Source organism: Melanotaenia boesemani, chromosome 8 (genome assembly GCF_017639745.1).
Source record: "Melanotaenia boesemani isolate fMelBoe1 chromosome 8, fMelBoe1.pri, whole genome shotgun sequence".
NCBI lineage: Eukaryota > Metazoa > Chordata > Actinopteri > Atheriniformes > Melanotaeniidae > Melanotaenia > Melanotaenia boesemani.
This window is the reverse complement of record NC_055689.1, coordinates 8559755-8576157: the sequence shown is the minus strand read 5'-3', so window position 1 is coordinate 8576157 and position 16403 is coordinate 8559755. Positions and strand designations below refer to the sequence as shown.

The 16403-nt window shown below is 40.5% G+C and overlaps 2 protein-coding genes across 2 annotated transcripts; one reads left to right on the top strand and one right to left on the bottom strand.

The window, feature by feature from the left end:
• The first annotated feature begins 23 nt into the window (after positions 1–23).
• LOC121644364 (phospholipid phosphatase 6-like) lies at positions 24–3250 on the top strand. The gene is made up of 2 exons (XM_041992271.1): positions 24–751; positions 2662–3250. Exons 1-2 carry the CDS (start codon positions 373–375, stop codon positions 3081–3083), a joined length of 801 nt encoding a protein of 266 aa, XP_041848205.1. The 5' UTR covers positions 24–372; the 3' UTR covers positions 3084–3250.
• A 2781-nt stretch (positions 3251–6031) lies between these two features.
• On the bottom strand, positions 6032–7977 carry LOC121644353 (myocilin-like). The gene is made up of 3 exons (XM_041992257.1): positions 7536–7977; positions 6993–7097; positions 6032–6922 (listed from the first exon to the last, which is right to left on the bottom strand). Exons 1-3 carry the CDS (start codon positions 7975–7977, stop codon positions 6120–6122), a joined length of 1350 nt encoding a protein of 449 aa, XP_041848191.1. The 3' UTR covers positions 6032–6119.
• Positions 7978–16403: the final 8426 nt, after the last annotated feature.

Below are 16403 nucleotides of genomic sequence, written 5' to 3'. Positions count from 1 at the left end.
ATTTTATGATTTTGTTGAGCGGGAAGGTTGTGTGATGGTTTATGTTTTTTTTTTCTTTTCTTTTTTTTTGCGCAGTCCTGAAATGAGAAATAATCGAACATTTCACCCCGAACATTAGATAATCAGTTAAAGAAGTGTTAGCTATTTTTTTCTTTTATAACACAGACCATATAAACGTTATATTTAATTTAAAGATAACTTTGCGCAGTATTTTAAGCCACGTGACCGTAGCAGCGCCCTTCTAAGCTGGTAACATTTTACGCGTGTGGATCCGTTTGCAGGATGTTCGCGTTTGAGCGCAGTGGGATTTAAAAGGTCGTTAAAGAAAAGCTGGAAGATTACTGACAACGCTTGGGGAAAGGGGGAAAAGAAATGTCCTCACCCTCGAACAGGCGGAATAGCTGCCGTACAGTCGTGTGCAGCAGCCGGGCATCATCCGAGTGCCACGGTCGCCGCCGGGGCTCCAGCTGCTCTTATATCTCCCCCGGAGCACAAGCCGAAGACTTCTCTGTCAGCCTGAGCCAGCCGATGTTCACCATCACATTGCGCTTTCTGCTGGCGGTGGATCTGTGGCTGTCCAAGCGGCTCGGGGTGTGCGCCTGCGAGGGGTCAGCGTGGGGCAGCATACGGCCCCTGGTGCGGCTGGTGGAGTTCTCTGGGCATGTCATCCCGTGGCTTATCGGAGCTGTGTACACTTTGCTCCGCGGGGAGAGCGCGGCGGAGCAAGAGATCATGCTGAATTTGACCTTAGGTGAGAGAACGCGTGCGCTTTGATCGTATTTCTTACTTAAACATTGAGCGCAACATTCACATGTCTAATCAGAAATAGCCTCTATTAAAACCCCCAACCTGATTTCATTTAGGTGCCTTGTTATATTTATCACCACAGTAGGAAGAAAAACATGCGCAATTACGCATAACTGCGCACACTGCTAATTTCTGATCAAAGTTGAGTGAAATGGCACAACAGGCCAAAGCCCCATCATTCCAACAAAGGGTCAAATAATGTAGGTCATTGACTCAGGAGGTGTCTGTGCCCCCCTTCGTGACAGAGAAATAGCAACAGGGCAGCGATGGAAAGTTTTCTTTTTTGAGCAGCTGATCTGACTATGATATAGCATAGCTGATGACGTGTTTGCACGTGCAGATTACATTAGTGGACTGTTAGTTCTGAGTTCAGGTGCTGTGTTTTCAAAATGTGTAGAGCTGTAATAAAATATCAGTTATTTATGGAACATAATAGTGTAGCGAGGTGATTTGGAAACGCTGTAGCTGCATACATTCTGCTTAATGCAGTAGACATACAAGAAATTAATGAAGTCAAAGGTTTCCTAACATTTAATTGTTATATATTTTGCCTAACTGTATTGTAGAGGACTCTTATTAACACATAGGTCATCCTTGTGCCAACTTGTTATACTTTGGGTTTGGTTAACATAATCTTCATTAAAAAGAACTACACCTTGTTAAAAGAAAAGTTAGTGTTGCTACTAACTGAAACATTTCTAAACAAATTAAAGTACACACTGCTTCTTTCAACATGTAAAATTAGACCAATTCACCCAATCAAAGTGAGATCAAGCCCTGGTAAATAAATGAAATCAAACCTAATAAAAAATAATCTAAATGTGTTAAACTGAAACAACAAAACTGCTTAAAAGTGAAAGAAAACAATTTCTCTAAAGTCCATTCACAAGTTAAATAGTTTAAGTTGCTGATTTTTATACAATCAAAAAAAAATATTAATCCTATAACAAATTTAAAATGAATGCATTTATGTTATGCAAATTTATTATAAGTCTATTTTCTGATTTATTTTTAAGAGTAAAATAAGAAATTTATCAGAAACATGTCTGATATCCTATTTGTGTTGGAGACTTCTAAGGACATCCTATGACGTTTTAACCTTTTGAAAAACTGAGGTCCTCCATTTGGGGGGACGTAGAGAACAGATGATGCCAAACTGTGCCAAAACTGCCATTTTGGAGACTTTGTCTAAACTGTCTGACCTAAAACCTCCCTGATTTTGTTCTCCTTTACTCGAACTGACCTTTGTAGAGATAATGTTCACATGTCTTATGATTTGATAAAGATTCACAGCCTCATCTGCATCATTCCAAAGTAATATTAGTATTCATCCTGAAAGTGTTTGTTTTGTTTGTAGGCAAGCCTGCAATTTTTCTCATTTGTGCTATGTGCCATCTTCATTTATTCTTCACCAGTAAGGCATAGACTGATATTTATACATCTTAAATCTCAGAAGTGTTCCCTTTACTATGAGTATTACATAAGTATTATAACAGACCTTGTGGCTACAAAGAAGAGGCAGGAAAGAAGCACAAGCCTCAGATGGTTAAGTACTGGTGCAACATGATAAATTCTAAATTTCCAGATAGTTTGTGTAAATATATAAAGTGCATCATTACTGAGCAGATTTGGAAAACACAACAATGGGTAAAAAGACAAGTGTAATACAAATTTGTTCTAATTTGTGATGTTAATGTTTGATAAATGCATCTAATCTTTTATTTAGGGAGGTTTAAAAATCCTCTTAAACTCAATAGAGATCAAAGTAAGCTGAAATGTACTGAGCATAACTTTCTGAAAAGTTCAGCTGTAGAAAATTTAAACCAATGTTGCATCTGTTTTCTGTTCTCAAAGCTCTGATTCTGGACCTGCTGCTGGTCAGAACCGTGAAGACGCTGGTCAGACGTCGAACGCCTTCACAGAACCGCTCTGACATCTTCTCCACCTTCTTTGTGGAGCGCTATTCCTTTCCCTCGGGCCACGCTTCGAGGGCAGCCATGTGCGCCCGCTTCTTCCTCGCCCAGCTGGTGGACACAGCCTCCATGCGGGCTCTGGTGGTGGGCTGGGCCGTCCTGGTGAGCCTGTCCCGACTGCTGCTTGCCAGACACTACGTGACAGATGTGGGCTTTGGGTTGGCCATGGGCTACTGCCAGTACAGCTTAGTGGAGAGGTTGTGGGTGACTTGGGACTTCCTGCAGGACCTGCTGCTCATGCGGCTGAGGGAGAGCCTTGACAGGGCGTACAGCGAACTCTGGATGGTGGATTGGAAACATTAGATTGATTTGAGATGTGTGTGTGTTAGCCTCTGTGTGGAAAAAATGTGTAGCATGAGTGTGTGTAATTCAGAAACCCCCCTTGCTATACGTTATTTATTATTTAATTAAAGTTACTCTCTCTGCTTCTACATAATTTCTCTCCATCTTTTAGACCAATCATGTTCCAGTTGTAGATACATTCACTGCCTTAGAGTCACCTTTTCCACATAAAAGGTCAGTAGATGAAAAAAACGCAAGTGGTGCAAAAGTTCTCGGGTTTTCCTATGGTTTTGAATTGAGCTGTCAGAATCCTTTGAAGCTGTCAGGAGGTACTATATCTGTGTGAACACTGTTAGAGGAAAGTCAACATACACTCACCCAAGTTTCCATCAGCTGCCACTGAGTCCTCTGACTGTCATTATACTGTAATACATCTCATCTCAGCTTACACTGTACCCATTGCCTCCTTTATAACATGCAAATACAACTTCCAAGTTCAGCAAACACTAACCATGTGATTCAGACTGAATGTGTTGGAAATGCAAAAACACCAGGTAAGAGTCAGCTGAGCTGGAACATGATTCAAGCACAATGAACTTGTCAGAGCTGGACAACATGCAGTGAAATGCAGGTTTGACCTCTCGTCTCTAGAGGGCGGTGCATCCTTGTAATTGTGTTGGGATTGCAAGTGACAATGTGTTGCTGTTGTAAGGTTCTCCAGAAATATGAGGTGTCATTATGCTCTGATCTCTGAAATATCATTCAAATATCATGCCATAATGTATGTGTGGGTGGGTGTAAGCAGCAACCTTGTTAGCTCAATGACTAGGAAGCCTAAACACACACTCCAGCAACATGGAGAAGGTCTACAGTTCACATAGCCATCTCAGATTTACTGGATGACAAAGACAAAGTTTGTAAGTTTACTCAGTGTTTCATTTGTATGTTTATCCATTATGGCTGTAGTGCATAAAAGCAGTGAAGCAGCCACATTTAGTTTTAATAGATAATAGTTTTAATCTTAAGATAAAATTCGACAGGCTTTCTGAAGGTCTTTTAAAGTTTTTCTTTCACTTGTTTTCAGTTTTGTCGTTGTACCCTCACACAGTCAGAGGGAGGTATGAGTTGAACCAGTGATGTGCTGATATATAACGCACAACTAAGTAAAATAATTTTTAAATAGCATCTTTATGCTCTTTGCCATTATTATTTCGGCCCATCTCCAAAGCTGCATCTCCAAATTTGTCAGGAACCTTTCATAGCTTAGTAATAACCCAGTCAGACCAGGATAAAAACTGAGTGTTATGGTTAGCATGTGTCAATGTGCAGATTGAGTTTAATCACTGTTGAGGGAGATTCTGCAACAGATGCTGACCAGTCTCACAGCACAGAGACAGCTGAAGATAAACACTGAAACACAATAAATGAAGTTTACATGTATAATTTAATAAACTATGCTGTAATTAACTAAGACAAAAACTTTTTGTAACGTTCCGCTGCATTGGGGTTAAAGTTACAACTTTCAACCTCTTCTTTTCAAGTAAAATAAAGAAATAGAGCATTAATTAATTAATTAATTAATTTAACTGAAAAACATGTCAAAACACAAATACAGGATTTAAAATTAAGGACAAAACAGTGGAGACAAAAATGGTAAAATAATTGTTGTCATAATTATTATTAATAAACAGTGATATACACTACTGCTATTACACCACTAAATATATTAATCTTTTAGTAACATGATCATTTTTATAGTTAAAATCACACTCAAATATAATCACCACTACAGATAATAATAATAATAATAATAATAATAATAATAATAATAATAATAATAATAATAATAATAATTTGTGCTATTATAACATACTCTAATATTATGATAATTGTATCATAAGAATATTATAACTATAATAAAAGTCCACCCTAAACAGCCCATACTGCTGGTGAAGAGATTAATAGGGATGATACAGTATGTTATTTGCTGTAGTGCCTAGTTTATATTTTCTATATATGGGCAGATGGGATGGGCAGATTTAAGTTTAATCCTTTAAGAGATATACACTACCATGTGGTAGAACAAACTTTTCAGTGTCTATAATTATTTTTATTACTGGATTTAGGTATGTAATGCCAAAAATAAGTATTTGTTATCCCATTGCTGTTTCATTTTTTTTTTTTACAGTTTTACTATTGTTACTATATCAGTAACTATCATCTCAACCATTTGTAAAAATATTGATTCATATTATTGTTGTCTAAAGGAAAAGAAAATATACAAAGAAACATTCTTCTCTTGCTTCAACTTTGAAAGGTTAATAAAACATAACATTTCCCTGGACAATGACTGTATTTTGGGATCTGTTCATAGCATCATTTACTCTGATGGGTTCATTTCACAACTGCTGATTGTTGTGTTGTCCAACCAGAGAAGTGATTTCACTCACAGCAAACTTTATTTGCCACAGTGGAAGTTTATTCCCACCAGACTTTTCTCACAGAGCTCCGTTTGATGTGAAGTTGTCTTTTCAGCCTTTGAGAGCTTTACACTGATGATAAATAACTGTTGCTTTCATGCTTTTATGTCTGACAAGGGACTAAGGTGCAATTTTTTCCAGACTCAAAGGGGCTGGCCCACACAAACATTTCCACTGTGAAGTGGCTAAATGGCATGACTTGACAACCAGCTGAGACTAAAGGTTTCCTATAGTATAGACTGTCAGCCTTTAAAAAACTGTTTCTTGAACCTGTCAAAGAACACAGGTCATGTAATGGCAAATAAATGAACAGTGTGGAAGTTTCTGTGTGACACTGACAGGCAAAATGTATTTATTTATTTTTTATTTAACAGATTACAAAAATATGTCTTCATTATATCATGATCAATGCATTTAATGTCCATGAATTTGCCTCATGAACTTCTCTTTCTTGTCAGATAACGTCTTATTTACAAAATTAACATCAACATTTTTTTTATAAAGCTTAATGAAATATTAAGCAATCATCAGATTTGTTTAACACAGTCCTGAGCAGCAGTCTCTCTCCGCATCCTCTTCAGCTGCTTCCACGGCTGACCCTGCCCAGCCTCACATCATAGGTGACCATGTGGAAGTTGTCCCAGGCGTACAGCTTCCTCTGGGCATGGTTGTAGTCCACCATGCTGTTGTAGCCATACTTGTTTTTGAAGGGCACAGAGGTGGCTCTTCCCTCACCACTGGCTGTATCAAACATATAGTTGATAGTGGTGTTGGTGGCCATGTAGCTGCCCACCGTGTACAAGCGCCCACACGCCATAAAAGCGTTGGCCACTGTCTTCTTCCTGATCTTGGTTTCCCAGCTCTTCCTCACCTCCAGGCTCATCGGATCCAGATGGGAGATCACAATCGCACCCTTCGCTTTGCTTGTGCTGTAGATTGCCCACAGACCCTGCTCATCAGCTGCCAGGTCGATGTCTGTGTAGCCCCCCCAGGAGTAGGGGTGCTGGCCGTGGAAGCCGGCTTGAGGCAAGTCCCGGCGAGATGCCACACTCTCAGAGGCCAGGTCATAACGAATCAGGGTTCGGCTACGTCTGCGCTGGTAATAGAGGGAGCCTCGGTACAAGGTTGCCCCTGTGCTCTCCAAAGGCTCTGGTAGAACCAGGACCTTCATCGGGAAGCCTCTGGAGAACTGATCCATGTCTTCGTACACAAAGATCTGGCGCACATCTTTACCAACTGCATCAACACGCCACACTGTCTTGTTGGTGTACAAGGGGCCTTGAGGCTCTGGATCCTGCAGCCACACTCCATACTTCCCAGTGATGCTGTCAGCTTTCCTGTGAAGTACAGGATCTCCCACTGACAGTAACTCTCCACAGCCTGGAGAGAAGTTGTGAGTTTAACATTTACAATGCTTTTTGTCAATGATCTACAAAATAAATCTCTCCACCTGTGATGTTGTGATTTCCTTCAGGAATGAGGTGGGAAGCAGGAACCACTGTCACCTCAGCCTTCATCTCCTGATAGGCACCATTCCTGGAATCATCTGCAGGGTCTGGAAAAGACAGGAGAAAAGTGTGAAATACATAAACATATATTCTCACAGTAAACACAAACATCTAATTTAATTTCCAAAAAGGATCCTGCAGTTGAGAAATGGCTCAAGCTAATGCTAACAGATATGCCAAAGCCATAAAAGAAGAACAATAAAACGCAAGTCTGTGTCATAAATTCCTATCCCATTACTCAGGGACAGTGAGCTGCAACCTGAGCAGACACCCCTGGGAACGTTTCATAGCTTAAGTCAACCACAAAGACATGAAAACCCCCCAACAGCTAGTTAAAACCACAGACATGGTGAGCAGTCACTATGTATGAAAGATATGTTCATTTTAAAGCTTACTCAAAACAGAAATGGTTGCCTACCACAACTCAGTCAGTATTGCAAGTCAAGTAATTGAAGGGTTTACCCTCTGCTTAGCCACATACGCACCAGCAGGTCTGTTTTTATGCTGAAATTCCCCTGAGGTCTGTGTTTGCTGGCAAGGTCTCCGTCTGAGGGTCTCTGCCTCCTGGCTCAGAACAGCCAGTGTTCTCTGCAGCTCCTGGACCTGCTTGCTCAGCCTCTCCTTGTCCTGTTGCAGCTGGTTTCTTTCCCTTGTAACTTGGGAATAAGCCTCCTGGAGGTTCTCCTCGCTGTTGCCTCTGTCTGCCATTAGCCGACCTACCAGATCTTCCAGCACAGTGAGCCGGGACAGGACTGCATCTGTCTGTGGGTTGGTGCTGCTTCCAGAGCAACTGGACTCCTCTGGACTGGCCACGGTGAAGGTGTAGTGGCAGCGTCCACCTGAGTCCATTGAGTGGCTAAGGACAGCTTGGTTTTGGGCCTGGTTTTGGCAGAACACAGTTAAAAAGAGCAAACAGAGGAGCCACATTCTGGGAGGCCTGACAGGGTCGTCTGCAGAGGTGTAGAAGTTTTTTTCTTCTCTAACCTTTTATCTGTGCTCTGTGCAGGTAGATGTCTGAATCCCAGTGACGCTGCTGGTAGGATATTTATACAGGTAACTTTAAGAGAGTGGGAGGGACGAGGAAAGTGTTGGGGGATTAGACAGCCAGGGGGTGTGGAGTATTTGTGTAAAGGGCCACATGTTTCTGTTTTTTGCTGGTGGTTGTGTGAGGTGTGCTGACAGGGACACACAATGTGAATAACATGCTATTAATAAGAGAGAAAAAAAAACCCACACACATTGTTTTCTTCGTTGAATTCCTCTGTTGTGTCTCAGCAGTTGGTATGTCCCTGCAGGTTGTTTTGACTGAACAGCATCTCTTTATGTGTCTAGCGGCTGTCAGCTGCAGCTCTGTTTACTTCCTCAGCAACTGACAGTTTTCCCATTAAACTGCACAGTTGACCGTAATCCTTGTTTATGACCTTGGTGCTGGATAAAACTGGAGCTTGATGGGAATTGCTGAGGAAGGCGACATTATAACATCAAGGCAAGCTGGTGCTTTAGGTGGACCTGGAAACATACTGGGACACTGTGCAGCTGGGCAGAATGTTTGGCATAGGAGATGGTTTGGTTGGGAACGGTGATGGACTGTGGCTAAACCAACCCAAGAAGCATTTTCATCGTGAAAATGATCCCATCTGGCAGTCTAAACATGATTCGTCTGGGATTTGATTTGATTCAGAGAGGAAATGATAAATAAAACAGCATTTTATCTCTGAGAGACAAAAAGCTGAAAGTTTTCATTATCATCTTCACTTCTCCTTCGTCTTTTTTCATGCTTTCCATGACTAGATTTATATCATTAACATAAGAAACTTGGAACTTGTTCATCCCCAAAGGGAGCATGAGGTGAACATCTGTGTTTGCTTCCACAACATCAGCCTGCTACCTACTTAACCTGTCTATACTTTACGACCCATGGGAAGTTACCAGAATGCCATAATGTTTTTGCCACAGACGTGTTTTTCTTATGTAACATAGCATCTTAGGAAACCTGTAAAAAGTTAGTGCATCTCCTGTGTTGGAGAAGAAAGGATCACATGGAGCACATAACTTCTTCCACGCAGCCATATGGTGAAGTAGCTCCACTGGAAGCAAGGGCACAAAAGTTTCTCTGCTGAAATGCTCATGCTCATCTTGAACTATAAATGCACTTTGTAAATATTATGACATTTACAGCACAGGGTGAGCATATACAGGTTTACAATTATTTTGTGGTATTCCCAAAACATCAATTTTCCCTCTCAATTCCCTATATGTGACCAAATTATAAATTGTCTGGGGCACATGTTTTAATTTGTATTAACTCTCCACCATTCAGCCTGGCATAAGGGGGGTTGCAACATTCCTTAGAACTGTGTTTTTCCAAATAGTTTTTGGCACATAGCTCAGAAATAAAATAAATAAATAAATAAATAACACACACACACACACACACACACACACACACACACACACACACACACACACACACACACACACACACACACACACACACACACACACACACACACACAAAACAACAACAACAACAAAACTGCTGTTTGACCTTACTTCTTCCATGAATGTTGACCACCAGGCAGGAAAACCTCAATTATTCAACATTTTTTTTGCACATGATCGCCAGGATTAATTCAGAGGGGAAATTTTACTGCCACATTTGTTTGACTATGAATTACATAACATCATGCAACAGGAAAAAAGAGAGAGGAGTGCTGTTGTCATCTTCAGCACCACAGAATGGAAAGAAAACAGATGACAGTAACAGAGTGCAGAAACTTGACAAATACCCACCAACAGACCTTTCAGAGGTAAATGGATTATTGATTTGTAATAGAAGGACAGTGGAATTGGTAAGAAACAAAGTGATGTGACTCTTACACAGTCATTAAAAAAATTATAGCATCATTTCACAGAGCTCAGTGATCAACAGCTCTCAGTAACACCCACTCATGAAAATCACTTCCCCTTCACACTCGCATTTAGAGGGACAAAGCATTGCGTAACGTGCTTTTATGTGGGCGCCCATCTGACGTGTTGATGTAAAATGTAAAGCAGACTTGAGGCAAGTACAACAGTGCTGAGTGTAAGCAGTCTTAACACCTTTGGGCAAAACCTCCCACCCCTGCAGAGGTCACAAGTCTACAACAGGAATGAGTTTCGCAACACGCCTCAATACTGTGTCTGAAACTGTTAAAAATTTAAAATGTCTTTTACAGGTTTTCTACATACTCAAGTTTATGGCACAGAGGCAGAGACTTTTGACATTGTGAGGCAAGCAACCAAAGCTAAAGTTAGTTATTAAAAGTAAGAAGTGATGGAAAATGATAATAGAAAAGATTACTTTGAGATGCTTTAAGACTTTGAGAGGCATTAAAAATGTCTTGCTTTCTGCTTGTTTTGCAAGGTTATAATCACAGCAAATTACACGCCTACTCTCAAAACCCCACTACTGCATAATAGAGGATATATGATTTGTACAGGTGTTACAGCAGAGGAAAGTATTAGTGATGAGTGGTAGTGAAAATACCAATTGTCAAGAAAAGAGATAAAATCCCACTAATCTCACACAGAAGCTGAGTTGTAAGAAATAAGTCCTCTAACTCACAGTGAGCAACGTAAAAGTCGTAAAGATGTACTTTTCTACTGTTAACCATCATGGTTCAGAAGACACGAAACTGCCCCGACTAATTTAGTCATGAAGGACTAAAGAAGAACTAAACCTTTCTGGTACACATATAGTGTGTCATACACATGGCCAGCAGTAAGTATGTAGAAGAAAGGATGCCATCACACGTCAATGTTAAGAAATATCCTGTCTGATCATAGACCCCATCAGCTAGGAATGCCCATTTAGATGGTGCGATATTGAAAATATGACAATTATAATAGTTTTCCACCACAGAAACCAGATGTTTTAGTTCTGCCTTGACCTAAATTTTGGCTGCCCTTCCCTAAAGTCCCATGTCTCTTGTGGCATTACATCATCTAAACACAGAGCAGAAATATAATCCACTACCACAGCATTGTAATTCTAACAAATACCCCAGACAGATTCAGGCATGTTGCTTTAAAATACAGGTTTAAGGGATTCCAGTGCCTCTAATATATACATTCAATACCAACCATCATTCCAAACCTTGTGTGCATATGTGTGTGTCTGCTGTGCAGTATGTGACTAGTTTAAGGTGAGTGTTATGTAATGGAGCCACTGTTTTCCACCAACAACAGGCTTGTTTTAAAGCTTTGCAAGCCAGGCTAAGATTTAACGACCCTGACATCAAACTCCCTTGAAATGGAAAAGTCTGACTTCTATAGAGAATATAGAAAGACTATAGCCTTTTTTGCCCCACATAACCACTGGAGCCACGAGGAGTTTACATAATTCAAACGCAGGTTTAACTTAATCTTTAATGGCAAAAGCTCACATATTTCCATTCATCACAGTGGCCTTCTAATCTTGTTTCAAAGAAGAAGGAAGGGGAAGGTCCAGTAAATTCTCTCTGTTGCTTCTTGTTGCTTTCTGATAAGCAGTCAGGCCATGCTGTGAGCTTAGATATGGGAAGCAGACTCAACTCTGTAGTTAAACATGAGTAATGGATGATTCAGGGCAATGAAAGAACCTAACATGTTAATTATTGTGACATCCCTGGGCATGTAGCTCTGTTGGGCCTTTTTGTAAATGGACTGTGCCAGGGCTTGCAGGTGGTTGGCCGCTGATCCTGTGCCTGCGGCTCTGTCCTCCATCTCCAGGATTGGTCGCCGGTAACTCTGTCTCCTCTGTAACTAGCCAGTCATAAAGACTCCTTGCTGCATAAGTTCCTGATTACCTTCATTCTGGGCAGCTGTGTCAGATTTGGGGCACAATTTGCCATTTTGGATGAGAACTGAGTGGGAATACAGCTTTGTTTGCCACTGAAGGCTGGGTTTTGCTGTTCTGAAGCTTGCTTGCTGTAGACTTTTTGTTTCCTCTATTGTTGATGCTAACTGCCATTGTGGGCTTTTTGCTCCTGTCACAGGGCGATTTGTGTTGATTACTTTGGTTCGGAGACTGTTTAATTTAGTAAGCAGGTATTCGGCTATGTTTTTGTTTACTTGGCGAAAAGAATGTTTCCTTTGTTATGTGTGCACATATCTGTAAATAAATTGGCTTTTATTGTACGGGACTGTCTCTGGTAGTTTGTGCTGCCTTTTTCCCCCGGACCCTGTAGGGGTTGTAACAATTATTCTCCCAGGTCAGCAGAAGTCCAAGTGCTTTGGGACATTGTGTCATGTTCTCTTCATATTTGGGACACAGACAGATCAAACCTGACATATTCTATTATAGTTTACTGGTTTAATTCAGAATTTAGAGCTTCGTGAATTATAGTAATAGGCATTCAATGGGCCCTAACTATGAGACTGCCACCACTGTGATTTAAAGATTGGGGATCTCCAGATCATGCTGGAGTGTGATAAGAATAAGACCTCATCTTCTGTAAAACATGGTGGAAGCAGATTGATGACGAAAGCATGCATGGCTTCCCATGGCTCTGGGTCACTGGTGTTTATTGATGACGTGAGCACAGAAAGAAGCAGCTGGATGAAATCTGAAGTTATAATGATTGTAATTATAATGACATTTAGCAAAGTTGATTGGACGCCATGTCAGGGCATAGATGGAAATGACCCAAATACTGCTATAGCAACCAGGAGTATTTTTTCTTTTTTTACAAAAGCAAATAAGTGGAATATTCTACCATAGCTGAGTCGTCAGATCTCAACCTGACTGACCATGAATTTCAGAAAGAGGGTGGGCAGAAAAACCCATAAGCAGGCAACAACTGAGGACAGCTGCAGTAAAGGTCAAGCAACAGATCACAGAGGAGGAAAGCCAGTATTTAGAGATTTCCATGGGTTCCAGACTTCAGGTAATCATTGTCTGCAAGTATCAAAAATATTTATTTTATTTATAGTAAAGGTAATTGTCCAATTACTTTTGAGCCCCTGAAATGAGGAGATTTTATATAAAGATTATTGCAATTCCTAAATGCTTTATAGGATTGTTTTGCTCAACCCCTGGAATTAAACTTCAAAGTCTGCACTTCAATTACATCTCAATGTGGGGCATGCAGAGCGCAAACCATGAAAAATGTGTTATTGTCCAAGAGGTTTGTAACCTTTTCCAGCCTAATTATTAAAATCTCCTGTCCTGAGGATCTGTTAACTATGATCATCCCTCTCATTGGATGGGAATGCCCACTCACACCTCATTGTTATCCCATTAATGAAAAACAACTGTATGTTCACCACATATTCAAATCTGGGATGAGCCCTCAAATGTATGATTGGTTCAAAGAGTCCATAACATAACAAAGAACCAAGAAGCAGCTATGGTTTTAATAAAATGTCTACAAAAATTGATTTCAATTTAAAAAATCCAATCCTAGATCAAACAAAAGAAAAAACAGACCTCCTCCCAGTCAAACCAACAAAAGGAAGCAAAACCATGAACTGAAATGCTGTGAAAATGTCCAAACTGATTAGTAATGAAAACAAAAGGTGAGAACAGCAACACGGACTTGAGTGTATTCAGGAAATTGGCAATAAAGAGAGAAAAATATGATTTTGTTTGGATGTTTTGTGTTTTTTCTTATATGATTAATTTGCATTCTTTACTTTTAAGACTTGTATTGTTATGTTTGATAATGTTCAAAGTTATTTATTTAGAAATGTAAAAATGTACTTCTATTAGTATTTTTTTATTTCAAACTTCTAGGAAAAAATAATCCCATTAGCAGCTTTGAATGAATGAATATGAGTTTTGGATTGCTATAGTTTAATTCTGAAGATCCTGAATTTAATTTGTATGGTGCCCCAGCTTAAGATGGGTGAACCAAAGTTGAGGTTGCTGCTAGTTTTTGATCTAAATACTGGTTCGTCTATATTTTCAAGCCCTAAAGTTTGACCTGGACTCTACTCTGGGAACAGGGTGTTTGGGATGAGATGAAAGGGAGCTGCAGCTGCCTTGAGTGGAAACAATCTTTAAATTATAGTTTACATTATTAGCAACATTTCTTTATGTGTATTTCATCACTTATATATTTATGTATGGATATGCTATACACATTTTTCAGTTCATACAGAGATCAGCTACTTTATCAGGTCCACCTTGCTAGTACCATTTTGGACCCCTTTAACCCTCATAACTGCCCTCATTCTTGGTGTCATAGATTCAACAAGGTTTTGGAATCATTCCTCAGAGGTTTTGTTCCATATTGACATGACAGCATTACACAGTTGCTGCAGGTTTGTCGGCTGTACATCCATGATGAGAATCTCCCGTTCCACCACATCCTAATGCTGCTCTATTGGATTGAGATGTGGTGACTGTGGAGGCCGTTGGAGTCCAGTGAACTCATTGTCATGTTCAAGAAAGCAGTTGGAGATGATCTGAGCTTTGTGACATGGTGCATTATCCTGCTGGAAGTAGCATCAGAAGATGCTCCACTGTGGTCATAAAGGATGGACATGGCCAGCAACAATATTCAGGTAGGCTGTGGTGGTTAAACCATACTTAGTTAGGAACACCATTAACAACATTACACCACTGAGAGCAGTCTGAACCATTGACAAGGGTGAATGTACATGCTTTTATTTTTACACCAAATTATGAGCTTACCATCTGAATGTAGAGCTGAAATGGAGACTCATCACACCAGGCAATGTTTTGCTATTTTCTATTGTCCAGTGTTGGTGAGTCTGTGTGAATTGTAGCCTCAGCCCTATTTTTTAAGAACAGGAATTCTTAGCTGACAGGAGGCACCTGGTGTGGTCTTCTGCTGCTGTAGCCCATCTGCTTCAAGGTTGAACGTGTTGGGTGATCACAGATGCTATTTTGCATACCTTGGTTGGAACCAGTGCTTATTTGATTTCCGGTTGTCTTTCAATCATCTCCAACCAGTCTGCCCATTCTCCTCTGACAGGAACAAGACATTTTTATCAAGACAGCTGCTGCTCACTGGATATTTTCTCTTCTTCAGACCATTCTCTGTAAATCCTAGAGATGGATGTGTGTGAAAATCCCAGTAGATCAGCAGTTTCAGAAATACTCAATACCATAAAAATACTAAATTCAAAGTCACTTAACTCTTTTATAAATAGTGGTTACCTAAGCTGTTTTCAAAAATATGCATGGGTGAGGATGGTATATTTATAGCCCTTTATTGAACAATAAAAGAAAATCTAATACACCCATTGAAAACTAAATAAATACATTATAAAATTTAATATATGTGTATATGTACATCAAGTTTGCCTCAGTTATAAACAAGAAAAAAATGCAGCATAACATATTTACAGAAAAGATTAAATAATTTTCCCCATTTTGATGCAGCTTGAACTTTAGCAAGTCGTCTTGGTCATGCCTACATAAACATGACGACTTGCTGCCATGTGATTGGCTAATTAAGTATTTCTGGTTAACAAGCAATTGAACAGGTGGGCCTAATAAAGAATATCAGCTTTCCTTATAATCTGTGAACATGGACAGCTGCAGCGGTTAGGTCGTTACTGCCATCTAGTGCTCACTGCATGTTGTGTCAACTTAAGGCCTGACTGTGATGACAAGGGCAAATGCGACTAACTCCATAACAATTTATTGCTATTTACAAGTGGATGAAGGCCAAGGGAGCTTTGGCTGCTATGTCATTGATATATATCAAGTCTCTCTCAACCTCCCAGCCAAAGGCCTTTAACAGCAAATGATATCTCTCTTTAAAGATCAGTAATGATCTCAGATGTCATCCAGCAGCCCAGGGAAGGCACTTCTCCAGCAGGCGCAGATGTTGCCCTGTGAGAGGTTAAGGCAGGATGGCAGCGTCCTTTCTGCATGACCGCTTCCACCACCAGCCTCGGCCTGGAGCAATCGTCACCCCCCTTTTTTGCGTGTATGTGTGTGTGTGGACATCATAAGCCTTTCAGAATTCATATAGCATCAGATGTGGACCTTATATTGTCAATACCAACAAGGATGCAGCGCGTCATAGTGATGTTACATATACAAAGCAAAGCGGCATAAAATGACTGCCCCAGCCGGTGTCTTGTGTGAAATGGTAGTCCGTGAAATTTACCACGGCTGGTTTCTGCTCCTACTGCGGGGATCTGAAGGGGCGCATCCTCCTCTTCTGTTGCAGCGATGCGCAGCCGTGCCGCATGACTCACAGCGGCAGAAATGGTAAGGATGTAAACAGGGGGCGGGTTAACACAGACCTAACCTGTACATGTCCAGCCAATGAGGAGGCGCATTTTCCTGCCTTAGATCCCGATCCCGTCGTTCTCATTGGTTTTCCGCCGCGTCGATATGGTATAGCAGC

Bases quoted from the DNA above. Each gene is read 5' to 3' on its own strand.
- LOC121644364 (XM_041992271.1), top strand. From the start codon at position 373: ATGTCCTCACCCTCGAACAGGCGGAATAGCTGCCGTACAGTCGTGTGC. The intron at 752-2,661 runs GTGAGAGAACGC...CTGTTCTCAAAG, and splicing joins CATGCTGAATTTGACCTTAG to CTCTGATTCTGGACCTGCTG.
- LOC121644353 (XM_041992257.1), bottom strand. From the start codon at position 7,977: ATGTGGCTCCTCTGTTTGCTCTTTTTAACTGTGTTCTGCCAAAACCAG. The intron at 7,098-7,535 runs GTGCGTATGTGG...TGTCTTTTCCAG, and splicing joins GCATAAAAACAGACCTGCTG to ACCCTGCAGATGATTCCAGG. The intron at 6,923-6,992 runs GTGGAGAGATTT...ACTTCTCTCCAG, and splicing joins AGGAAATCACAACATCACAG to GCTGTGGAGAGTTACTGTCA.